General features: G+C 41.7%; 1 protein-coding gene across 1 annotated transcript in view; it reads left to right on the top strand.

The window, feature by feature from the left end:
* obscnb (obscurin, cytoskeletal calmodulin and titin-interacting RhoGEF b) overlaps nucleotides 1-25003 on the top strand; it is a 48030-nt gene that overhangs the window by 62 nt on the left and 22965 nt on the right. The window contains exons 2-39 of the mRNA XM_077615162.1: nucleotides 1059-2136; nucleotides 4454-4723; nucleotides 5050-5310; nucleotides 5387-5692; nucleotides 5788-6054; nucleotides 6135-6241; nucleotides 6445-6613; nucleotides 6698-6973; nucleotides 7046-7327; nucleotides 7408-7686; nucleotides 7747-8022; nucleotides 8083-8358; nucleotides 8432-8707; nucleotides 8793-9074; nucleotides 9179-9460; nucleotides 9571-9846; nucleotides 14378-14656; nucleotides 14729-14995; nucleotides 15070-15339; nucleotides 15497-15763; nucleotides 15881-16147; nucleotides 16540-16652; nucleotides 16744-16897; nucleotides 16954-17115; nucleotides 17308-17412; nucleotides 17745-18011; nucleotides 18419-18688; nucleotides 18765-19034; nucleotides 19120-19386; nucleotides 19468-19734; nucleotides 20430-20699; nucleotides 20768-21037; nucleotides 21192-21458; nucleotides 22155-22421; nucleotides 22577-22843; nucleotides 23572-23838; nucleotides 24019-24285; nucleotides 24415-24681. Coding sequence (XP_077471288.1) covers nucleotides 1068-2136; nucleotides 4454-4723; nucleotides 5050-5310; nucleotides 5387-5692; nucleotides 5788-6054; nucleotides 6135-6241; nucleotides 6445-6613; nucleotides 6698-6973; nucleotides 7046-7327; nucleotides 7408-7686; nucleotides 7747-8022; nucleotides 8083-8358; nucleotides 8432-8707; nucleotides 8793-9074; nucleotides 9179-9460; nucleotides 9571-9846; nucleotides 14378-14656; nucleotides 14729-14995; nucleotides 15070-15339; nucleotides 15497-15763; nucleotides 15881-16147; nucleotides 16540-16652; nucleotides 16744-16897; nucleotides 16954-17115; nucleotides 17308-17412; nucleotides 17745-18011; nucleotides 18419-18688; nucleotides 18765-19034; nucleotides 19120-19386; nucleotides 19468-19734; nucleotides 20430-20699; nucleotides 20768-21037; nucleotides 21192-21458; nucleotides 22155-22421; nucleotides 22577-22843; nucleotides 23572-23838; nucleotides 24019-24285; nucleotides 24415-24681 — 10321 coding nt within the window. The 5' untranslated portion in view covers nucleotides 1059-1067. The remainder of the gene's footprint in view (nucleotides 1-1058; nucleotides 2137-4453; nucleotides 4724-5049; nucleotides 5311-5386; nucleotides 5693-5787; nucleotides 6055-6134; nucleotides 6242-6444; nucleotides 6614-6697; nucleotides 6974-7045; nucleotides 7328-7407; nucleotides 7687-7746; nucleotides 8023-8082; nucleotides 8359-8431; nucleotides 8708-8792; nucleotides 9075-9178; nucleotides 9461-9570; nucleotides 9847-14377; nucleotides 14657-14728; nucleotides 14996-15069; nucleotides 15340-15496; nucleotides 15764-15880; nucleotides 16148-16539; nucleotides 16653-16743; nucleotides 16898-16953; nucleotides 17116-17307; nucleotides 17413-17744; nucleotides 18012-18418; nucleotides 18689-18764; nucleotides 19035-19119; nucleotides 19387-19467; nucleotides 19735-20429; nucleotides 20700-20767; nucleotides 21038-21191; nucleotides 21459-22154; nucleotides 22422-22576; nucleotides 22844-23571; nucleotides 23839-24018; nucleotides 24286-24414; nucleotides 24682-25003) is intronic.

Genomic DNA, 25003 nt, shown 5'->3' with positions numbered 1-25003 from the left:
AGTGACACTACTTTTTTTTAAACAATGGGATGAATTTAAAATGACGTGTGCTGAGAGATGATTTATTAGACTTGGCATTGGTGGTATATTTAAAAAAAACAATGTAAAATATAAATAGTTTGTGAGTTTGAAGCGAGCTGGATAGCTGAAACTTTGCCTATTTGTCACAATTTTCATTTTGTTAGGACCTATCGTTCATTCTTAGAGAATACATTTGAAGAGCTCAAGCTGACTCTTTAAGGTATTTTCCTGTACAGAAGGAAGTGAGGAAGGTTGGCATAAATGTCGGAGCCTTATCAGACAGCTGAAGCGGCGCCGGCTTCTACAAATGGAAATGAAGCGAGATGGCCTGGGACAGCTGAGGTTATTTTGGTCCGGCCTTAGTTGAAGGGACCAAGGCGACAAAGCCACTAAATGTCACCCTTCGCGAATGGGGAAACACTCCATTTTGACCTTGTCGCTGTGGAACTTATTAGTTTGTGGGTATTACATTTAATTACTGTTGCTGAGTAGCATGTACAGCTGAACTGATGTTTTGTGTGCTGTTGGCCCTGAGGTGACTGAAATACACTGGTAAATACTGTATGTCAGTCTGCAAGATTGATGTCTATTTTCATAGCACCAATCAACATGTCAAACACAACCAGTCGCAATTTTAGGTATACACGGCTGTAAATAAAATCTAATGTACTGGAGTCCTTGATTTACGGTGTAACCCAAATTTTAACCATTTAGCATGAAGTGTAAACCTCATAAGAAATCAGATAGGAATAGGTATAAAAGAACCAACATTAACTTGTTTGAATATCCACAAAATCTTTAAACACCTTTGAAGTAAGAAGGAAAACAGTCATTATCAGAACTTTTTCTTTAGGAAGATCTTCCAACTGTTGATAATCTCTGCCTAATACTACTATTGGAGGTTCAATAAATGCTCAAGTGCAACTTTGATAATAACTGACTTTATGATGTTATATTAGGAAAACCTTTCGGAAATGAGTAAACTTGATAATGGTGGACATTTTACCTGCTTGTTAAATTTGTTTCCGTGACTGTAGGGAGAAACCATGGATCAAAATCTGTTCGGGGGGGCCCCCAGGTTCCTCACCCGGCCCAAAGCATTCTCCGTGTGTGTCGGCAAGGACGCGACGTTGAGTTGCACAATTGTTGGTACCCCAAGTCCGCTCATCACATGGGAAAAAGAGAAGCTGAAGCTAACATCCGGGGAACGCTTCAAGACCGTGGAGGATGGAAATGTGTACCGTCTGACCATCTATGACTTGGCGCTAGAAGACAGCGGTCAATATCTGTGCAGGGCCAATAACAGCATCGGAGAGGCCTACGCTGCCGTGACCCTTAAAGTGGCTCTTCCGACTGAAATAGAACCCAGGGCCCCTCTTTTCGTGCTTAAGCCAACCTGTGCTCGAGTGGGTTTGGGCGGTGATGCTGTATTCCACTGCAGAGTGGTTGCTCACCCTGAGGCCAATTTCGACTGGGAGAAGGACGGCCGCTACCTGGGCGAATCCAACCGCATCAAGATCTCTTCTGACAGCGACAGCAGCAGCTTGAAGATTCAAAGTGTGCGCAACTTGGACAATGGCTCATACACATGCAGGGCCCAAAACACCTTGGGAAGGGCACATGCCACTGCTGCATTGGTGGTGGACACCCAGGATTCCCACTTGTTCGCCGCAGAAAACCACACCTCCCTCCTCTCTCATCTCCAGAAGCGCAAAGAAGAGATGAAGAAGGACATATCCGTCTTTCGAACAGAGGAAAGTGTCGGATCAGCCAAAATCACTGATAGTTTGAGCTCACTGAGTCTGGAGCACGAGGTGAGGTCATCAATGCTGGCGAAGCTGCCCAAGGGCGTGTTCACCCGCACCTGCACCGTGACGGAGGGAAAGCATGCCAAACTCAGCTGTTTTGTGACGGGTCACCCTAAACCCCACATCATTTGGAGGAAGGATGGAGTCAATATTGGCGAGGGCCGTCGCCATGTCATATATGAAGATCATGCAGAGAACTTCATCCTCAAAATTCTGTACTGCAAGCAGACTGACAATGGTTTCTACACCTGCAATGCCACCAATATGGCCGGTCAGACCTACAGCGCTGTGCTGGTAACAGTCAAGGGTAAGTGGCCTTTAACTTATAGAATATATTATGACTCCTGAAGCACTGCACGTACAATTGACCTATCTTAGAGTTTGAAAGAAATCCCATGATCACATCAACATAATTTGAACTGTCTGTAATATTAATCTTGTTTGACTTGCTATAGCCCAATTCCTCCAAATATAAAAGTGTTATGCATCTATACCGTATTTTGGTGTGATTGGCTGCCCACCAATACAGGGTTTCCCTCACCTGGTGCATGTAATTAGCTGGGATAGGCTCCAGCACCCCCACAACCTTTGCGAGGACAAGCGGTTCAGAAAATTAATGAATAAATGAATAGTACTTTGGGTGGAATGCTTTTTTTCCATTCATTAATTTTCTGAACCGCTTTATCCTCATTAGGGTTGCGGGGGGTGCTGGAGCCTATCCCAGCTGACTCCAGGTCAGAGGCGGGGGACACCGATCGCAGGGCACAAGGAGACAGACAACCATCCACACTCATACCCATACCTAGGGGCAATTTAGAGTGTCCAATCAGCCTACCATGCATGTTTTTAGAATGTGGGAGGAAACTGGAGTACCCAGAGAAAACCCTCGCAAGCCCGGGGAGAACATGCAAACTCCACACAGGGGTACCATATATATGTGTTTGTCCAGGAACATCTAGTGTTTTGAATTTTTATCACACAAGCAATATAATGATAACAATGAAAAAGTACCGCAATATCATCAATTAATTTCAGTAGTATTCAGGGGCGCTCACACTTTTTGCTCCAAGATCTACTTTTCAATGAGCCAACCTCCCGAGATCTACTTTGGTGTTAGGTTTAGAATTCAGTTGTGGGCAGGGCGGTGCTTGAGGACAACTGTGGGTGCAGCTTTTTCTTTCACAAACTCTTTAACCAATGGGGGCTGTGCAGAAACGAGAAGCACCTGACTGCAATCCAATAATTGCACTTCTTTCATTCAAGATTTGGAAAGGTATCACACATGACTTACAGTGGGATTGTGCGAACATTTTGCTCCAAAATCTACTTTTCAAGGAGTTAACCTTCCACGATCTGGAAGAGATGGACTCTATCAACATGTATGGGAGCGGCAGGGAACATGGGTGAAAATCCACTTTCGATTAACGCTAAAGCTTACTGCGGACATGCCAAATTCATAAGAGCCTAGCTAAGGAAATCAACAGAGGTGAGGGATCAAAATGTTATTGTCATGCGATCTACCAATAGTACCTTAGCGATCTACCGGTAGATCACGATCTATGTAATTGGCACCCCTGATCTACAGTGTACAAAGGCTGATAATGGCTAAACTGACAATATTGCTCTCCCTCTTATTACACATGCCCAGACGCACACACATACTTCAACCAGCATCGTCATGAATTGTCACAACACTCATTTCCATTTTCATATACATGTATGTAAAATCAGATCTTTCTGGTGTATCAATTGCAATGCTTAGTGAGTGTGTGAGAGTAGAAGGCTATTTTAGAGTCAGCTCATTGCCAATTCTAAAATGTTATTAAAGGAACAGAAGAGAATACTGTACTGTTAGTGCCAGTAGGTCAAACAGTTTGACTCAAACTTACTGTCCATTCATTACGCCAAGACCATTTGAAGATGTTGGTGGCTTGTCACAACATGATTATATTGTAGCTCATTTCCTGGGGGTAGGTCTAGTGTTTCATCTATTTTCTGATGCTGTTAAGAAGTTCACATTTGCTATGTTGAGTTTTTGCACAATGTTGTTGGTGAAATTGTGGTAGTGTGACTTCCCTTGGGAGTGATACTGACTAAAGCATGAAACGGTACAGTGTCAAAACTGTTTATTTTTATTTATTTTGACCAGGATTTTTTTATTTATTTAACCACAACTTGAACAATAAGTAGCATGCCAGAGGTCTCAAACTAAATTTATGCGTGGGCCACTAGAGATGTCTGGGTGATTGTGAGCCTCATGTATTCTACGGACAAAAAAAGGTTTCAAAAATTCAAAACATAGTATAGTTAAAATTTTACATATTCCATCTACTGCATGTCTAGTTGAGAAACTATGTCCTTTGTGTAATTGCACCTCTTATCTCTGCATATACTACATGTTGGGGTTGGAGTCTCCTTGTACTCAAAAATTGAAATATTCTCTCCTGAAAATTTGTCTGGAATTTTCTGCATTAGTTGTTACCCCTCTTATTCAGGTTTTTAGGAAGACATGACAAGTTAGATCTAGTGTCAACCAATTTATTCATTCTTTTTCAACACCGTTTTGATTAATGTATACATTTCATGAATAGTTTTTCAAAAATGTATCCCCTTTATCGTGCCAGAGCCAAAGGTGCCATTCAGGAGGAAGCTGCAAGACGTGGAGGTTCAAGAGAAAACGTCCGCCACGATGCTGTGCGAGGTACCTCTGACTGGTAGCAAGGCTGACTGGTTTATGGAGGAAACGCGTCTGGAGCAAAACACCAAGTATCGTATGGAGGAGCAAGGCACCTTGCGTCGCCTAACTATACACAATGTGACCACCAACGACGACGGCGTTTACGTCTGTGAGATGAAGGAAGGCAGCCGCACGGTGGGCGAGCTCACCGTTTTAGGTAAGACTGTTCATTTATCACCTAAAATAAGCTAAAAATATGGTTAGTTTGAAGACAACATCCTGTATAATAAATGACATTCATATAATAATAGTTCTTCAAACACTTTTTACAAAGTAACTTCCTGCAAATGCTGGCTTTTATTTCATTTATGTTCACTATTACACATAAAAAAATGTAATTATTTTATTAGCTTATTAAACAATATTTTTTTCCACTGGGATGACATTATAAAAGTGCTGTTTTGCTGTTAAATACACAATAAACCATTTGAAAATAGATTCAAGTGGGTTGAACCTATCGTGATGTCAAATTCAATGTCACAGGCAACATCACAAAGAAGCTTCCTCGGAGGACAGTAGTACCCGTCAGTGATACGGTCATCTTTTGTGTGGAACTGAAAAAACCCTGTCCCGATGCATACTGGACTCGCAATGGGGAAAAATTAAATGCGGATTCCCGGATTTCCATGGCCTGCCTGCTCAGACAGTACACGCTCACCATTCGAGAGTGTCAGGCGGATGACTCGGGAGAAGTGGCCTTCGTGGCTGGTGACTGCAAGACTTCCACTCGGTTCTCCGTCACTGGTGTGGAAATCTCAATTTATCTGCTTGACATGATCACAACCATTTATTAATTATATCTTCCCTATTTGCCCTTCAGCGGCAAGGAAGCATCCTCCTGATCCCCCAGTTGATGCTGTGGTCCAAAACAAGACTGACTCATCCATCACACTTCAGTGGTCTCCTCCAGACAGCGATCGCCCCGTGCCCATCAAGGGATACATTGTGGAAAGGAGGAAGGTTGGCACTCCGACCTGGCAGAGGTGCAACGCCGGAGAAACGATTTTGTCAACGGAAATCACCATCTGTAACTTCACAGAGGAGGCAAGTTTCCAATTCCGTATATCTGCCACCAATGACTTTGGTCAGAGCGACTACCTGGAGGTGCCTGGAAGCTTCTACCTTGGTAAGACCGTTATCTTTGGCATGATCAGCTATTTTTGTAGTGTGCCGCAGATCTGTCTTTTCTTATGTTTGTTGTTGTTGTTGTTGTTCATTCAGAACCCACTGCAGACATCCGGAAAGGCCTTGTGGACAGCACGGCAGTCCGCGGCGAAGAGTTTTCCATCTCGGTGGAACTGTCGGCTGTTTCCTCCGGCTTCTGGTCTCTAAATGGCCGCATGCTGCGCAGTGGAGGTGACTACCTCATCACGCGCTCCAAGAATATGCACACGCTGCTTCTCCGAGAGGTCCTAATGGACATGAATGGAGCGGTAATCAAGTTTGTTGGCGGAGGCTCACAAAGCAGTTGTGTCTTAGCTGTTCAGGGTATGTCACATTATCGTATCGTTGCTTTGCATTTTTCTGTCACCAAGTAACTTTACTCACTCTTTTCCTATATGATATAGCGCCAGCTGTCCGATTTATCAATAAGTCAGATCAGCAAGAGGTGTTGAGCTGCAGCGCCCAAGACACTGCTCAGATGACTGCTGAGTTGTCAGATTACGATGCACAGGTTTGTGATAGGGATATCCGTTCCTTATAATCCTGTCACTTTACATAAACAAGAGTCATCTGGTGCCCCAATTACTGTAGGCACCTTTATCACTTGCTAAGTTTAGAAAATGCCAATCAACAAGAACAAGTACACATTTTTAAAAATTTCTTTACATATTCTAAATATGAGTGTCATTTTGGGGCATCAATGGATTTTTACAGGTGGTGTGGATGAGAAACGGGCGAGAAGTTAAAATCGGCAAAAAATATGAATACGTGACCATGGATCGCAATAGAATTCTACGGGTACACAATGTTACAGAGGAAGATGTGGGCATCTATGAGTGTGTTTGTGCTGATGACAAAATGTCCATTCAGCTCACTCTTAAAGGTACGACATAGTCTTAAAAAAACAGACAACTAAAAAAATCCAGTAAAACCCACTGCTGATACAGTATGTTTCTTTTTTTACCAGATGAACCTGCCAAGTTTCTAAATAAACCCAGAGGTCCCATGGGCCTGTTGTCTTCACTAAAAGGAGATCTCGAGCTTAGCTGCGAGGTTTCTCCAGCCAGCACAGCAGTCGTGTGGAGAAAAGAGCAGATGGAGATCTTCCAGGACCAAAGAACTACTATTATCTCCAAAGGGATCCAAAGGAAACTTATCATCAAAAATGCAAAAAAAAGTGATGAGGGTCATTATTCCTGCGAGACAGCCACCGACAAAGTCACATTCCAGGTCAAGATTAAAGGTAACATTTTCGAGATGTTTTTCTCATTTTATCTGTAGACTAATGATAACAACTCAACTATTTTCTAACAAGAAACTCAAGTCCAACCTGCCTTCTCCAACAAAGAGTCAGTGCAGAAGGAATTAAAAGTGCCTCTTTACCAAAAAGCCACTCTTAGTTGCACAGTGTCCGACAACAAGACAGAGGTAAAATGGTACAAAGACGGCAAACTGCTCATATCCAGTCGGACCGTTTACACTGAAGTCAAAGACAATAACCGTCAACTAGTGATCGAAAAAGTGGAGAGGAGTGATGCTGGAGAGTACACCTGTGAAGCTGGAGGAGAGAAGTTGGTGTTTAAAATAATTGTGCCTGGTAGGACAATTGTTTGTTTAACGCGGTTCTCTGAAATTGAGCCATTGTATGATTGAATTTCTAATTTGAACTTTTTCCAGACTCCCCAGAGGTGGCCATCTTTAACAAAGCAACAATCCAAGCGGAAGTGAAAGCCACTCTTTCCGAGAGAGCAACTCTGAACTGTGAAGTATTTGATTCTAACAGGGAGGTGCAATGGTACAAGGACGGTAAACAGCTACTCTCCAGTAAGACATTACATGCTGAGATGAAGGGGAAGAGTCGACAACTGTTGTTCGACAGTGTGGAGAAGAGGGATGCTGGGGAGTACATCTGTGAGGCTGGGACAGAGAAGCTGGTCTTCAAACTCTGCGTGACGGGTAAGAAATGTTTGATTTGAGGGCTAAACTCAGCACATAGCTCCTGATTTTTCTCAACAGAACCTCCACCGGCCTTTGACAACAAAGAGTCCGTCCAGAAGGAGGTGAAAGCCAAACTTTCTGAAAAAGCCACTTTGAGCTGTGAAGTAGCTGACTCCAAAACAGATGTGAAGTGGTACAAGGATGGAAAACTGCTAGTCTCTAGTACAAATGTACATGCTGAGGCAAAGGTGAAGAGTCGAGAGCTGGTGATCAACAGTGTGGAGAAGAAAGATGCTGGGGAGTACATCTGTGGGGTCGGGACAGAGAAGCTGGTCTTCAAACTCCACATTACTGGTAAGAAATCCTGATTTCAAGCCTGAAAGTCAGCAAATAACTTCTGATTTTTGTCAGCAGAGCCTCCACTAGCCTTTGTCAACAAAGAGTCTGTCCAGAAGGAGGTGAAAGCCATGCTGTCCAAAAAAGCAGTTTTGGGCTGTGAGGTAGCTGACTCCAAAACAGATGTGAAATGGTACAAGGACGGGAAACTTCTGGTGACTAACAAGACAATACATGCCGAGTCCAAGGGGAAAAGTCGCCAGCTGGTGATCGACAGTGTGGAGAATAAGGATGCTGGGGAGTATATCTGTGAAGCTGGGGCAGAAAAGCTGATCTTTAAGATCCACGTCACTGGTAAGAAGGTTATTATTTTTAAGTCCATCATCCACTGATCAATCAGCAAATGGCTTCTGGTTTTCATCATCAGAGCCTCTTCCAGTTTTTGCCAACAAAGAATCTGTTCAAAAGGAAGTGAAAGCCACGCTATCCCAAAAAGCCACCTTGAGCTGCGAGGTATCTGACTCTAAAACAGAAGTGAAATGGTACAAGGATGGCAAGCTTCTTGTCAGTGGCAAGACAATTCAAGCAGACTCCAAAGGGAAGAGTCGCCAATTGGTGATCGACAGTGTGGAGAAGAAGGATGCTGGGGAATACATCTGTGAGGCCGGAGCTGAGAAGTTGATCTTTAAACTCCATGTGGCAGGTATTATTATAGGCGTAAACTGGATTCATACCCAGTCAAAGCAGCATACATTAAATCAAGAATTCTCCATCACTTTCCACTGCAGATGTTAAAACCAAGTCAAGCATCTCCAAAACTGACTCAGTTCCTGGAGAGCTTAGTTTCTCCGTGTCGGAGAGAGCTGTTTTGAGCTGTGCGGTATTTGACAGCAATACAGAGGTAAAATGGTACAAGGATGGAAAATTGGTGGGCTCCAGTAAGACAATACATACAGAGTCCAAGGGCAATACTCGCCTGCTAGTGTTTGACAGTGTGGAGATGAAGGACGCTGGCGAGTACATCTGTGAAGCTGGAAGTGAAAAGTTGACATGCAGGATGAAGGTCACAGGTCAGATATTATCTCTTATTGAAAGTTTATAATATTTTGATAAAGAATAGCCAATATCAGTGGTGAAGGTGACACATTTAACTTAATTGCCATTATTGAAACAGGAGTTCAACCCAAGTCAGCCTTCTTAAACAAGGAATCTGTCACCAAAGAGGTGAAAGCTTCTGTCAATCAGAAAGCCACACTGAGCTGTGAGGTGGTGGATTCCAAAAATGAGGTCAAGTGGTACAAGGATGGAAAACTGCTGTCTTCTAGCAAGATACTTCACATAGAGTCAAAGGGAAAGAGTCGCCAGCTAGTAATTGATAGTTTGGTAAAAGATGATGCTGGAGAGTACATATGTATGGTTGGAAATGAGAAGCTGACTTTCAGAATACATGTCGCAGGTAAGAAATTCTTAGCCATGCTAAGAAATCCAGCGTATGCTGGTTTCTGGAATGTTAGTACTCATCCACTTACATTAATTCTAACAATATTTTCTAAATTTGTCCTGCAGAGGTCCCCGCTGGTTTCTCTAACAAAGACTCTGTCCAAAAGGAGGTGACAGCCTGTCTATCAAAAAAAGCCACTTTGTGCTGTGAGGTGACAGATCCGAAAGCTGAGGTGAAATGGTACAAGGACGGCAAGCTGCTCACATCCAATGCAGCTGTCCGCATAGAGACAAGGGGAAGAAGTCGCGAGCTGGTGATAGAGAAAATGGACCAAAAAAATGTTGGGGAATACACATGCGAGGCTGGAACAGAGAAGCTGGTATTCAAGCTTCAGGTGGCAGGTCAATTATACTTGTACATCTAATATTAATATTATGAGTGGTATTATCCAAAATTTGATATTAATGTACAGTATATATATGTCATGTGTCTATGGGGTTCATTTAAAAAAAAAAAATCTAATTACCCATAATAGTCACTTGACCTATAAAATGTTATGAAACTAAAGTAGTATGTTAACCACAAACAGTTCTGTCAATTTAGATAATTGAGTTTGCCTTTAAAATTAAATTTTTGCTCAATGACAAAATGACTGAACCCACACTGCCTAAACAAAGGTGCTCGGATGATTCGCTGAAAGACGTTTCGCCGGCGACCTGTCCCTCTGTCAAACGTCCGTCGGCGAAACGTCTTCCAGCGAATCATCCGGCCACGCTAAACCAATCAATTGGCACTTCATTGGTCGCAATGAAAACCTGCACCCACTGAGGCCCTTGAGGACCGCTTTGAACACCCATGACCTAAACCAGGGGTCTCAAACTTGCGGCCCGCGGGCCAACTGCGGCCCGCGGGACGATAATTTGCGGCCCCCGTCTTAATATGAAAGATCGATTTTTTTTTTTTTTTTTTTTTTTTTTTTTTTAATTTTTTTTTTTTTTTTTTTTTTTACCCCTTTCCCCATGATGGCGCCGTTTAAGTGGCAGCCAGTGGCAGTAGCTCTGTCCACTCATGTTTTTCTTGTTTTACAGCATGTTTTACATGAAAAATTAGAGGGAACATTGACATGCACCTGCTTGTGGCAGGTGTGATACTGGTGTGCCGATAGCGAGCAATGATGATGTCGTGACCGGATGATTCGCCTAAAGACGTTTCGCCGACGGACGTTTGACAGACGGACAGGTCGTACTAGTATTTGTTAGTTTAATGATTAAATACAAATACTAGTATTTGTATTTAATCATTAAACGCTGTTTTCAGCTGGATTTGACCGAATTTGAGAGCATTTTGAGCCGTTTGGCGAATGGACGTCTATAGACGTTTTTTTGCCTCCATCGCGATATCATCCAGTATTTGTATTTAATCATTAAATGCTGTTTTAGGATGGATTTGACCCGATTGCTGTCATTTTACGGCTCGGTTCTGCTACATCTGCCTGCCCAAGAGTGCTTATTCCCGGACTGCCATTGAAGGTAGACGAACATTGATTTTTACTATAATTTGGACAACACCGGCGGCGGGCCGGATTAAAAATCCTAACGGGCCGTATATGGCCCGCGGGCCGAGGTTGAAAAACTTGTACACACACGATCCGGCGGGGCGAGCGTTCGAATCCCGTTTCGGCGAAACCTCCGTTCGGCCGAATGAACGTTCGGTGGAACGTCCATTCGGCGACCTGCCCGTCTGTCAAACGTCCGTCGGCGAAACGTCTTTAGGCGAATCATCCGAGTACCGATGATGTCGCTCACACTGGTACTCAGTGCGCTCAGGGAGGTTGTCTTTCTGCTCAGACCAACAAAAAATTAGAGGGAACTTTGGTTCGGAGCTGAATGAACCAATCACGGTGAGGTATACGGCTCTGGAGGGCGGGACATCGGCCGGGCTGTCCAGTGCCTCGCTCACTCACTCATTCATTCCTCCAATCAGCTGGGCGGAGGAGAAGCCGTGAGGCCGATCACTCCGCTCGGCGCGCACACTCCTCCGCTGCTCTCAGCATAGAACTGAATGAGGCGCTATGATCCGTGATCCAGCCTGTGTCAGTGTCTGTAGCCATCTCCGCGATTGAAACGGAGAGCGAAAGTGCACATGCGCCACAAACCCGCGCGACTGAATGTGAAAGATCAACCCGAGACTCATTCCAAGTGGAAAAACATATTACAGAGCCCCAGAGATGTCTCTTTCAAAGCCTGCCGTGAAGAGAAAGGTCGGTGATGAGCACAGACAGTTTCAAGAAAAGTGGGGAGTGCAATATTTCTTTGTTGAACACAGGGGCACCCCGACGTGTCTCATTTACACTGAAAAAGTTGCGGTGCACAAGGAATACAATTTGAAACGTAATTGTACTATGAGACATGCTGAGGAGTACGAAAAATACCAGGGAGATGAGAGAGCCAACCAGGTTGCCAGTCTTAAAACACGTCTTCTGAGGCAACAGGATCTCTTCAAGAAGGCTACCAAAGACAGTAATGCAGCAGTCAAAGCTAGCTACGCCGTTTGTGAGTTGATTGATCCTGTGCTAAGTGATCCCAAATGGCTCATGGACTTGGCTTTTCTTGTTGATATCACACATGAGCTTAATGTACTGAACAAGAAGCTACAAGGCCAGGGGCAACTTGTCAGTGCTGCCTAGCATTCTGCACTAAACTTGTGTTATGGAAAGCCCAGCTCTCTCAGACAAACCTTTGCCATTTCCCAGCATGCAAGGCTCTCGTGGATGCAGGCACACCATTCAGTGGTGAGAAGTATGTTGAGGCCATTTCGAAGCTACAGGAGGAATTTGATCACAGATTTGCAGACTTCAAGACACACAAAGCCACATTTCAAATTTTTGCGGACCCCTTCTCCTTTGATGTGCAAGATGCCCATCCTGAGCTTCAAATGGAGCTCATTGACCTGCAGTGCAACTCTGCACTCAAAGCCAAGTTCAGGGAGGTGAGTGGAGAAGCAGACAAGCTTGGGCAATTTTTGAGAGAGTTGACCCCCAGCTTCCCTGAACTTTCCCGAAGGTTCAAGCGGACCATGTGCCTTTTTGGGAGCAGATACTTGTGTGAGAAGCTCTTCTCCACCTTGAACTTCAATAAGTCCAAGTACAGGTCCAGACTTACTGATGAGCATCTTCAAGCTCTACTGAGGGTCTCCACTGCTTCCTCCCTCAAGCCAAATGTGACTATGTGAGAAGAAGCGCTGCCAGGTCTCTAGCAGCAAGGAGTAGGCAAAAGAAGCCGTGTTCAGAATATTTCATGTTCAATGTTCCATTCAAGTTCAGAAAGTTAAAGGTTAAAGAGCTGTTAATGGGTCATTTTCACATAATTCAGCAAATAACGGTAAAGACACTTTCAGAAAATGAATAATTTACAAAATGCAATTCAAGCATTCTGATTATCTCTAATTAGCAACACTAGCACTGCCTGGAAATATCTTAGCTGGAACTTTAATGAAAACATAATTAATTAAAATTTAAAAAATATGGGTGAATATTTGGAATCTTTCCTTGTGCCTTTCTTTTCTGATATCGTTCCCTTTCTTTCTCTAAATATTTGTGATAGGCTCCAGGGTCATTTTTAATCTTCTCCCTGCATTTGCGCATCGCTGCAGCATTAGATTTTTTCGCAGGTGGCTTACCGCCTTTTTTCTTAAATGGATTCATGTTCTGGAAATTTTACAAATCAAAGCAGGAATTAGTATACACATAAACATAGCATAACATGTTAGCGTCATCTCTACATATCTGTTGTATATTTAAAAATATGTATTTCATCTCTACATATCTATTGTATACACCTTTTAATAACGGTAAAGACAAAATTTATTAACGGTAAAGACACAACATTCCACCTCAGCCTTTGACATTGGTAGATGGTATTTCTTGGCACTCAGTAAATGATAGTGTTCTGCATGCATACACCATGCCCAGTTCATTAAAAAGCAAAGTAATTATGTTCACCAAGTTTTTAGGACATCGGTAAAGACATGGAATTGTTACGACATTTCACAGGTATGGTCCTTACCTTGGTTTTAGTTTCATTCTCATGGCTTCTGCTTAGCTGGCGTTGACAATATGGCTGACAACATCCTGGTACTTCTCCCACACCAGCCACCTGGTGTATTTACTGTGAATTTTTTGGTGTATTTCTCATGTGATAACGGTAAAGACACACTAACTGATATGAAAGGTACATCAGTAAAACTGTTTGCAGTTGCAATTCTTTTGCATTTTTCTCAAAGACAACTTGAGTGAAAATACTATTGAAACAAATCTAAACAACACATTCTAAATAGAGACAAACAAATAAATCATAACCCGACTTTTCATTCCTATAAACTGTGACACTAGATTCTGGACATCTAACGGAGTGGACAAATTCAACATAAACTGGCTCTCAATGTATTTGTGTCTCAAATAGATTTCTCTTAAAATTGGTGCCAAATGTAGTATAATATGTGGCAAACAAAGCAGTAGTAATTAATTTTTATAACTTTGTAACACATAAAGGGAAAGTCCAGGGCCATATCTTTACCGTTATTTGCTGAATTATGTGAAAATGACCCTAATACAGACATTTGAAACGGAATAAAAATAATTCATTTTCTCTACTTAGCCAGCCAGTGTATATCTACTGTATGCTCATTAGTATTATTTGGTTTTATATTACTGATTGATTTCTTTTTTATTCATCTTTAAGTTAATTTATTTAATTCATTATTTTTTGTTAAAAAATAAAGATATTTGATAACGTTGGAAAGTTTTATCAGTGCTTTTCTTGTGGAAATCCTGATGCGGCCCAGTCTCACCCAGACTCGGCCTCTAGTGGCCCCCAGGTAAATTGAGTTCGAGACCCCTGACCTAAACCAACCTGATTGTGTTCATCTCTGCAGAAGTGGCTGCCAAGTTCCAGAAGAAGCTCACCAAAGACGCATACACCATTCAAGCCAGTGAGCACATCATTTTGACCAGTGAGCTGACAACGGAGAGTGCTAGTAGCAGCATTAGGTGGCTTAAAGATGGTGTGGAACTCAAAGAGGGGAGCAAGTACCAAATGAAGAAGGACGGTGTTTCACGCACGCTCATCGTAACGTCCACCGAATCAAAAGACAGCGGTGTGTACTCTTGTCAGACCTCTGATGACAAAGTGGAGTTCAAAGTCCAGGTAAAAGGTAAGTACACTTTTCCTGAGAGTCAAAACCAAAAGCGTAAACTATGTTATGATGTGTGTGTTTTGTCTACAGATGCAGATTTAAAGTTTGTTGTCCCAATGAAGTCCATGACAGTCGAGTTGGGAGCTGCTTTAAATCTCACTTGTGAGTTGAACAGAGCCATGGGCGATGTTCTATGGCGACGCAATGGTTCTGAGGTTAAACCCGGAGGCAGGTTCTGCATCAAGACAGAAGGCGTAAAACGAATCCTGACAGTGACTGATGTAATTAAGGAAGATGAGGGGGATTATAGCTGTGAATGTAAAAATGACAAGACTTCAGCCAAAGTCTCCCTAACAGGTCTGTGTAATACTGTACTTCAGTTCTAATGTTGAAAATATTTGCTGTGTGCCATAGCTTTCCATTCTTTTCAGCCCCCAGATCCATCAGGCTGACCTCTAAGCTTAACAACGTGGCCGCAATGGAGGGCAAAGATGCTGTGTTCAAGTGCGCTGTCACTCCGGCGGACGCCCACGTAAAATGGTTCCACAACAATGTTCCTGTCGCTCATGGTGACAAGTATAAAATTGAACATGGTGGCAACAGCCACTCTGTCACCATCATCTCGGTCAGCCAGTTGGATGAAGGGGAGATCAGCGTGGATGCCGAAGGAAAAAGCTGCAAGGCGACGCTTCAAGTGCAACGTAGGGAATCTCAATTCATAATCGAACCTCCAAAGTTAAATGGAATTATTTTGAGTGTGGTACTTTGGAGGTCTCTTGTAAAATAGCGACTTTTTATTATAAAGTAACACCTTTTTAATTCCACCGGTATTCTCGATACCTCTTTTTGAACGCTCAGGTGAGCCGGTGACATTCAAGAAGAAGCTCGAGAACCTGACGGTGGAGGAGCAAAGTGAGGTAAAGATGGAAGTAGAGCTGAGCAAGCCATCAAATGAAGTGCACTGGATGAAGAACAGCGTCAAACTGCAGACTTCGGCCATTGTTGAGGTCACGGTTGATGGTGCCAAACAGGCGCTGGTCTTCAAGAATGTCACTTATGCTGACCGCGGCATTTACTCATGTGAAACCCTTGATGACCGAACGCAGGCCAAGCTTATCGTGGAGAGTAAGTATAAAAAAAGTTTTGCTTTCAAATACATTTCTATAGTGTTGTAACAGTGTGATCTGGATGGCACCAGTATATTTACCAGCAATTTTAAAAATTGATCATGTTCCCCCTCAGGGAAGAAAGTAGCGTTGATAAAAGGTCTCACGGAAACAAAGACTTACGAGACAGAGACAGTTAGCTTTGAGGCCGAGCTCAGCCAGGCTGATGTTGAAGGCTTGTGGACCCGAGACGGCATCAAGTTCAAATCAGGGCCCAATGTCCGTGTCTCAGTACTGGGAAAGAAACACAGCCTTACCTTGTCAAATCTGATGAGAGAGGATGCAGGAACCATCAGCTTCCAAGCGGAAGACATTCGGACAGCCTGCAAACTCATTGTTACAGGTATGGACACTATTGGCCTATTTCCTCAAATTTTCAAACTATCAAACTATTTTCCGAGAGAAAATGAAGTGGAAGTCTATCGCCGATTTGCCATTAATGGCAGCCGATGAGTTTTATGGTCTCTTTGCCTTTATATACTATATTCAAACACTATGCATTATATTTAGTTTAAAGTTAATGATATATACAAAGCTAATGGATGGTTGGTCATACTTAGTTTAAAGAAACCTAAATGCAGTAACAGCCTGACACATTTCCTTTGATGGAGAAGGGCAAAACTTTGTTGTTACGGCTATGCGGAATTTGGGGGAAAAAAAGATCTCAGCACATGGCAAGAGAATAAGACACTACACCAGAACTTAAAGACTTGCGTATGTCACATCATTCAACAGAACCTCCTGCTACATTCTTAAAGCCTATTGTGGACATAAGTGTTGCTGAGAAGGAGAGGGTGACTTTGGAGTGTGAAGTATCCAGAACAAATGCCGATGTAAAATGGTTAAAGGTGAGAAGTCACATTGGTATTTACAAAGTAATGAATGACAAAATTTAAACATTTAACTTGATGTCAAATTAAAAATTATATACATCTACAGGATGATGTCGAACTGAAACCGGGGAAAAATTCCGGAATTCACTCTTTGGGACGAAAACGTAGCTTGATCATAAACAAATGCGGTCCTGAAGATGCAGGCACTTACATTTGTTGCACTGACGATGACAGCACCTGTGCCAAGATCAGCGTTCATGGTAAATACTACATCACATAAGAAGTCCCAGCATTACAATGACGGTTCCCTTTGTAGCCAGAGATGTTAAGATTGTAAAGAAGCTGGAAGATGTGGAGGTGATGGAGAAGGAGACCGCTGCATTTGTCTGTGAGGTCTCACATGATGAGGTGGAGTGCCAGTGGTACAAGGGAAGCTCCAAGCTCAGAGTTAGCGACAATGTCAAGATGAGACAAGAAGGTACAGCTTGAATGGAAATAGTGAAAATAGGGTACATGCTTGCCTATTATCTACAAAAATGTTCACTTTTTTTACTCTCCTGTTACTTGTGATGTTGCCCACTCTACTACAAGTGTTAAAGAATTTAAATTACGCATGAAATTTTAGTTCAGTGGAGATCATGATAGTATTAATTTATTTTTACTGATACAGGCAGGACATATGTACTGCTGTTTAAAAGCGTGTCCCCAGCTGATATAGGTGAGATTAAATTTACAGCTGAGAAGGCCTCTTCAACCGCCCAACTGAAGGTGAAAGGTAAATATATTGTAACTAAAGCTAAATAGTACAGTACTTATTATTTTATTATTGCATGGCTTTGTTTTAGTCATGTTGTAAGTGAATACACTCACTTGACCATTTTCACTCAAAACTTGCATGTAGACTAAAATATAGATATTGTCACTAACTTAAACAGGCCAAAATACAGGTCTATCTTAATAAATTACCAGAGTATTATTTAACATCCCTCCTGTCTGGAAATTATATCTCACTTTTTTCAGTTGAACTATCGAAATAAGTACACGTGTATACAATGATCTAATTTAGTTCTCACTCGCCTGTGATCAACTGCAATTCATTTGCTGTAGAGCTACCCGTCAAGTTTGTGAAAAAACTCCGAGATAAGATAGCGATGTATAAGCATCGCGGCCACCTGGAGTGCCAAGTGTCCCGTGCCAGCGCCCAAGTCAAGTGGTACAAAAACAAGACGCAGCTCCAACCTGGGAAAAAATACGAGATCAAAAGCGAGGATGTGTATAGGAAGCTTACCATCAATGATGTGGATGCCGCCGATGAAGACACTTACACGTGTGATGCCTCTGATGACAAGACATCCTGTAAACTGCTGGTGGAAGGTAATATGACAGAAGGTCCAAGGTCATGTTCAGGAAATAAGTCACTGAAGCCCTATTCAGTAAAATGTTTTCCCTAGTTGCTTGATTAATTTTGATTCTATTAGAAAGTGCTAAAATAATTAACTAATCCAAGTTAAGGCCTCGTGCTGATGAAGTTGATGATTGTTTGATGTGCTATGCACGCCCAGCAATAATGTTGTAGAAATTGTAAACATTATTGAAAGGAGTGGTTATTTTAAAACTTACATTATTACTGTGTAATACATCTGAAGTCATTAGAATTTGAGTGAAAACATGCTTTAATCTCAAGTTACTTCTCATTTACTGTCACATATATATATCACAACTGTTTTCATATTAATTAACTCATTCATTACTGAGCAAAAAAAATATTTCTGACCCTTCAGAGCAGTCCATAAGCATAGTGCGAGAGATGACTTCCGTTGAGGTAACGGAACCGTTTGCTGCAGTTTTTGAAGTTGAGATCAGCATGGAACTGGTGAAACCACCCGTTTGGACTCTCAGCGGAGTCACAGTGCAAGAGAGCACAGATGTTGAACTGGAGAAAGAAGGCACCATGCATCGCCTCACCTTCAAAAAGACCAAAGCTTCCATGACAGGACCTGTGCAGTTCACAGCTGGCAAGAGCAAGACCTTAGCACAGCTCACAGTCAAAGGTGAAAATAAGTCAAAACCTCATTAATGCCCCGTATGCCTGTGTTGTTCTCTAACGCAATCTTCTTAAATTTCCAGAGCGTCCTCTAGAGATTGCAGAGCCTATCAAAAATGTGAAGGGCCAGGAGAAAAGCTCTGCCATGTTCTCGTGTAAATTTTCCATCCCTCCAAAAGACAAGGTGCAGTGGTTTAAAGGCCAGGTATCTCTTGCTGCATCGGATAAATATAACATAAAGCAAGACGCCACGAGGGCTCAACTCAATATTCATAATCTGACTGAAGAGGACAGTGGCGAGTACCGATGTCAGTCCGGGCCTGCTACAACCAAAGGCCATCTACAAGTTGAAAGTATGCTATGCCATTTCTTCAAATTGAGGGTCCTCACTTTTTTAGGAAACGTGTAGCTAAAATGACATACCTACTTTTCACACAGTGCGTGAAATCAAATTCAGCAAGCACCTGACTGACTCAGAGGTGGACGAAGATAGCGATGCAGTGTTCACTTGTGAGGTCAACTATGCCGACGAGGAGGCCCAGTGGCTGCTGAACGAAAAGGAACTTTTCAACAATGAACTCAATGTCATAACTCATGAGGGGAAAGTTCATAAGCTCACCCTTAGGAACCTGGCACCTAATGATGGGGGTAATATAACCATTCAGGTCCGCAAGGTCAAGGAGTCTGTCACACTTAAGGTTAAAGGTAAGGATCTGCAATTAAAAGTACACTTGGTATTTTTATGAAAAATGTTGATCATGATAAATCGCTTGATTAATTCTCCAGAAAAGCCTGCCTTGTTCCTTAAATCACTGGATGATGTTGTGGGTGAGGAGAAGGGCTCTATCACGCTGGCATGTGAAGCATCCAAACCCAGGGTTTCTCCCACATGGAAAAAAGAAGGCATGCCATTGAAGGCGGGACCAAAATATGAACTCCTTCATACGGGCAAATCTCTGGGGTTGATCATCAAAGATGTCACCAAAGACGACGCAGGGGATTACACTTGTGATCTTGGAACTGAAGTGTCTAGAGCAAAGGTCACTGTGAGAGGTTGGTTTTGCTTTCTTGATGGTCCATGGTGCAGATACATATACTAACAAATAAATGCCCACAAAAATATTAACTTGATCTGGAATTTCCTCTAGCTGGTTCAAGTGACACAAATGATTGTTAGCATTATAATGTCTTATGGCGACAGAAGAAATTCAAATTGGGCCTCATTTATACGTAAAGTCCATAGGTTAGGGATTGAAGATCGCTTTTTTTCCAATGTAGTCACCCAGCACTGTTTGACTTCATCGTCACTTTTAAAGTTTGTGACTCTCATGAACACTTTCAAGGAACCAAAAAGGTAATTAAAAAAAAGTCTGGTGGGGCAAGAGCTGGGCTGTAACGGGGATGGGGGAGCAGTTTCCAGCCCAGCTCCGGGCCAAGCCTGTCTTCAAAACCTATTTTTTCTATTGTTCAATAATTCATTATTACATTAACATATACTGTGATGTTTGTTCTTGGTTTCTGATTAGCATTCCTTGGCTAGTGTGACTTCTAATCCAAAATATACGATAAGATTCAATTAATTTGAAGTATTAGAAATCCTTACACGGAATAATTCACCTTATTAATTAAATGTCTCTTGTAACTTAGTGAGTGGCATGCCTAATTTTATCTGTGAATCTACACTAATGAAAATGAAAGTAGAGCTAGAAATTGGAGTCCAATTACAGCAAATGTTTTTATCCCCCTAGAAATCGGCCTTGGAATCACAAAATGGCTTAAGTCTGTTGAGGTGAACGAGGGAGAAACATGCAGCTTCGAGTGCATCTTGTCTCGTGAGAGCACCGACGAGTGCACCTGGACTCTGAGCAGCCAAGCCATTTCCAGCGGAGGCCGGTTTAAAGTTAACAGCAAAGGTCGGAAATACATGCTGACCATCAAGGATGTTACCCTCGCTGATTCAGGAGAGGTGGTTTTCAGCATTAAAGATTTGACCTCTAAAGCCACCCTGACTGTTGAAGGTATATCTTGTAGCGTCCCTTATTTTGCACTCATGAGTCAATAATGAGTATAAAATATTTTGTTGCAGGAAAAGCTTCATCGCTTTCAAGGGAACTGGAGAATGTCAGCGTATATCGAGGTGAAAATGCTACTTTTACCTGCGAGGTGACTCAAATAAACTCTATTGTCAAGTGGGCAAAAGAGGGAAAAGCCGTAAGGAAGAGCCAAAAGTATGACATCATCAGAGAGGAAAGCATTATGAGGCTGGTCATTTTCAATGTCAGCACACAAGACTCGGGAGTTTACAGTTGTGAGGTTGTCGGTGGGGCAACCACAAAGGCCAGGCTTGAAGTTAAAGGTATTATGTTAGGTTAGGCCTAGTATCTTTGTTCATTTGTTTAAAACAATAAAAACATAATGAAGTAGTAAAATTCAAACTATCCATTTGCAATTCTGCTAGTACCATTTTTCTTTCCCTATCTGACTTTGTAACAACATTCTATTTTTGACAGAACCAATCCATAAATTTACCAAAGAACTTAAGGACAGCAAAGCAGATGAGAAGACATCTGTGACTTTGCAGTGCGAGACGGCTGAAAGCCCTTCAGTGGTTACATGGCTTAAAGGGCACACGGAGCTCAAGGCTAGCGGTCGATACGAAATGAGCCAGAAGGATGGCGCCTTATCGCTCACCATCAAACACCTCCAGGAAGACGACACTGACATCTACACCTGTGATGTGGGAACTGCCAAGAGCATGGCCAAGGTGACCGTTAAAGGTAAGTCATGTTATTTTTACATACTTAAAATGAATTTCCTCATCATTTTATACCTACAGAATCCCTCCCCAAAATGAACTTTTAAAATCAATTTCTCACGTGTCCCAAATTCCTAGTATGCATATCCATTTAAAAAAAACGGTCACTATTGTGACCATAAAACAACAGATTTTTTTATTGTGGTTATAATTATTTCCATTATCACTTAAAGTGGCTACCACCGATACCTGATTTGGATGTTTAAATGTCTGGGAAAAACCTAGAATTGAATGGGTTAATTGACAGAATTTTCACTTAAAACCCTTCAATTTAAAATGGATTAGATGCCTTTTACCGTCAATGGCTGCAGTAATTTCCATTTAAATGTGTTCAGATATTGATTGTCTTGAAATCCCTTTTTTTAGTTCAATTACATTTTATTTTTAACACACAATTATAAAACCATGGTCAGTAGATGAAATATTAAAAACAAATTAGAACAATTATACATTAGATAACAAATTGAAAAAAGCATACATTTTTAACACTAAACATTTAAATAACATCGTGTTTTTTGCTTAATTTTGTACTTGTTCACGAAGTCATTTAAGACATTTCTATGTATGGTCAAAATGAATTGTAGTGATGGAAAATTAGTAGCTTTTTTTAAACTCGCGCCACCTTTCCGATCCCTTCTGCTAATTTCTTGTGTTCCAGTCCTGCCTACCACTTTCAAAGAAAAACTCCAAAATCAGGATGCAAAGGAAGGAGAACCTGTGACGCTTCACTGTGAACTGTCAAAGCCTGCGGGCAACATTCAGTGGCGGAAAGGCTCCGAAATTCTCTCAGCTGGAGCAATTTATGAAATAAACCAAAAGGAGACCTCTTGTGAACTCCACATTAAAAGTGTCAAGATGGACCACAGTGGGGAGTACTCTTGTCTATGCGGGGATCAAAAGACATCAGCGACAATAAAAGTGAATGGTACTGATCCATAATTATATCACATCCTACCTGGGATTTTTTCTGCATGGTTAGATTTGCATTGTATCTCCCACTTAAAATATAATAGTGAATCTGTTTGTTTGGTTTTCTTGCAACCCAATCTAATCCCCCTGACATCAATGTTGTTTGTTCAGCATTACCACCATCCTTTATGGTGCAGCTGCAGAGTCAAGAGGCTGACGAAGGAGCTAACATTACTCTCCGCTGTGAGACTTCTAAACCTTTAGTTCCTGTGGAGTGGAAAAAGGGAAGACAGGTGCTGACATATGGAGAAAAATATCAGATGAAGCAGCAGGCATGTGTGAATGAACTCCTCCTTAGCAAAGCAGTGACTGAAGACAGTGGAGAGTACAGCTGTGTGTGTGGGGAACACACAACCGTGGCCTATGTGAAGATCAATGGTAAAATGAAACTTTACTACACAAAAGAATTTCTTATTGGCTTGTCTGATACATATAGTATAATTTTATCTAGGGATGTCCTGGTCACATATTTTTGCATGTGATTTTGGGTTGCCTGATTTTGAGTATCTGAGGATATATTATTACCATATAAATTGGTGATTTCAACAATCCAAAAAAAAGAAAATAAGTTCTTTGTTTACAAATCAGTTGTGCAACACAAAAATAAGGTTGCAAACAAATGTCTTCAAACAATGCATTTTCCATATATAAACTTACTATAACTAGAGTGAATAAAGTTGGTCACCAAATGTGATGAATGGAGCTATTATAGTTGTTATTTGATTTTTTTCTTTTTCTGCAGTTTGTTTTCAAAGTGTCAATATAAATATTATAAAACATGCTTTGTGTATTTTTGCCATTAGTACCTATTCATTATTTTAACTTACTACTTTGGATCTTCCCTCATTAACTGCCATAGAAAGTGATCATATTTCACTGCCATCAACTACAATAGGCGTCCAATCTATCTATGGCAGCAATTGAACGCTTATAGTCTTGTACTTTTATACAATTTTTTTTATTTTTTACCTGATTCTGATCCTCTGACAATGACATGAGGGGCCCAATTTCCCAAAGATTCCGATCAGGAACATCTGCAGTTTTAGCATCCGATAACTAGATGTTTTCACTATCTTTTGTTCTGAATTTAATATTTCTATCCCCAGCCCTACCAGTGACCTTCACAAAGAATCTGCAAAGTCTGGAGGCCGAAGAGGGGTCCAGGGTTGTACTGTGCTGTGAGACATCAAAACCTGAAGTCACAGTGGAGTGGAAGAAAGGGAGACAGGTGCTGAAGCCTGGAGAAAAGTACCAGATGAAACAGCACGCATGTGTCAATGAACTCCACGTTAGTCAAGCGGTGCCAGAAGACAGCGGGGAGTACAGCTGTGGATTTTGGGATAACAACACTGCAGCTTTCATCACTATTAAAGGTGAAGAAACATTTTTTTTAATAAATTCACAGTTAACTCCTGAAATTGAAACACTGAAAAGTGGTACAATCCAAATTTTAAATTACACTATTCATGTAATGCTTTGTTAGGGTCTGTCACATCACAAAACTATGTTTTCATTTCAACATTGGCATTGTTGACCAATTTAAAAATGTTTAGCCCTACCAGTGATCTTCACTAAGAAACTTCAGGATCAAGAGGCTGAGGAGGGATCCAGCGTGATACTTCGCTGTGAGACGTCTAAACCTTTAGCTCCAGTGGAGTGGAAAAAAGGACGACAGGTGCTAAACTCCGGGGAGAAGTACAAGATGAAGCAGCAGGCTTTTATCAATGAACTCCACCTCAGTCAAGCAGTGCCAGAAGACAGCGGGGAATACAGCTGTGTGTGTGGTGAGATCAATACTGCAGCCAGACTCGCCATCAAAGGTAGGATATCTTACTTATACACTGCCAGCACTCATAGTTAAAATAAATATGATGTTTGGCACTATTCGGGGTTGCTAATGAGTAGATCAATTTTATTTTATGCAACTGGTTAACAATTACAATGTTTAGCCCAACCAGTGATCTTCTCAAAGAAGCTGGAGAACCAGGAGGCTGAAGAGGGAAACACTGTTATTCTTGGTTGTGAGACATCAAAACCTCAAGTCCCCGTAGAGTGGAAAAAAGGAAGACAAGTTCTCAAATCTGGGGAAAAATATCAGATGAAGCAGCAGGCAACTGTAAATGAACTTGTCATTCGTAAGGCAACAGAGGAAGACAGTGGAGAGTACAGCTGTGTGTGCAGAGAAAACAGCACTAGAGCTGAAGTCACCATTATTGGTAGGATTACATTTATTACATATTTTTCTAATGTGTGTGAACTCTCCTAAGTCACATCCGCAAAATTGGTAGAATATGGAGTTCAAACCCAAACATTTGCTTCAAAAGACATAAAAATTTGGATTTCAACCTGTCATAAAGGTTAAACTCTACAAGGATGTTTGACTTTTTATTGTCCATTTTGCAAATGATTCCAACACATGAGTAAAAGTAAAGGCAATTACTAGTTAGTGTTTTTATGAATAAATTTAATGGTGTACTTGGATATCAATCAGCATCGTGGAATGTTTTGAGGTTCATCTTCAGTGGTTCCACGTTACAT

The sequence above is a fragment of the Stigmatopora argus genome, chromosome 12 (assembly GCF_051989625.1).
Source record: "Stigmatopora argus isolate UIUO_Sarg chromosome 12, RoL_Sarg_1.0, whole genome shotgun sequence".
Classification (NCBI taxonomy): domain Eukaryota; kingdom Metazoa; phylum Chordata; class Actinopteri; order Syngnathiformes; family Syngnathidae; genus Stigmatopora; species Stigmatopora argus.
This window is presented reverse-complemented; position numbering and strand designations above follow the sequence as displayed.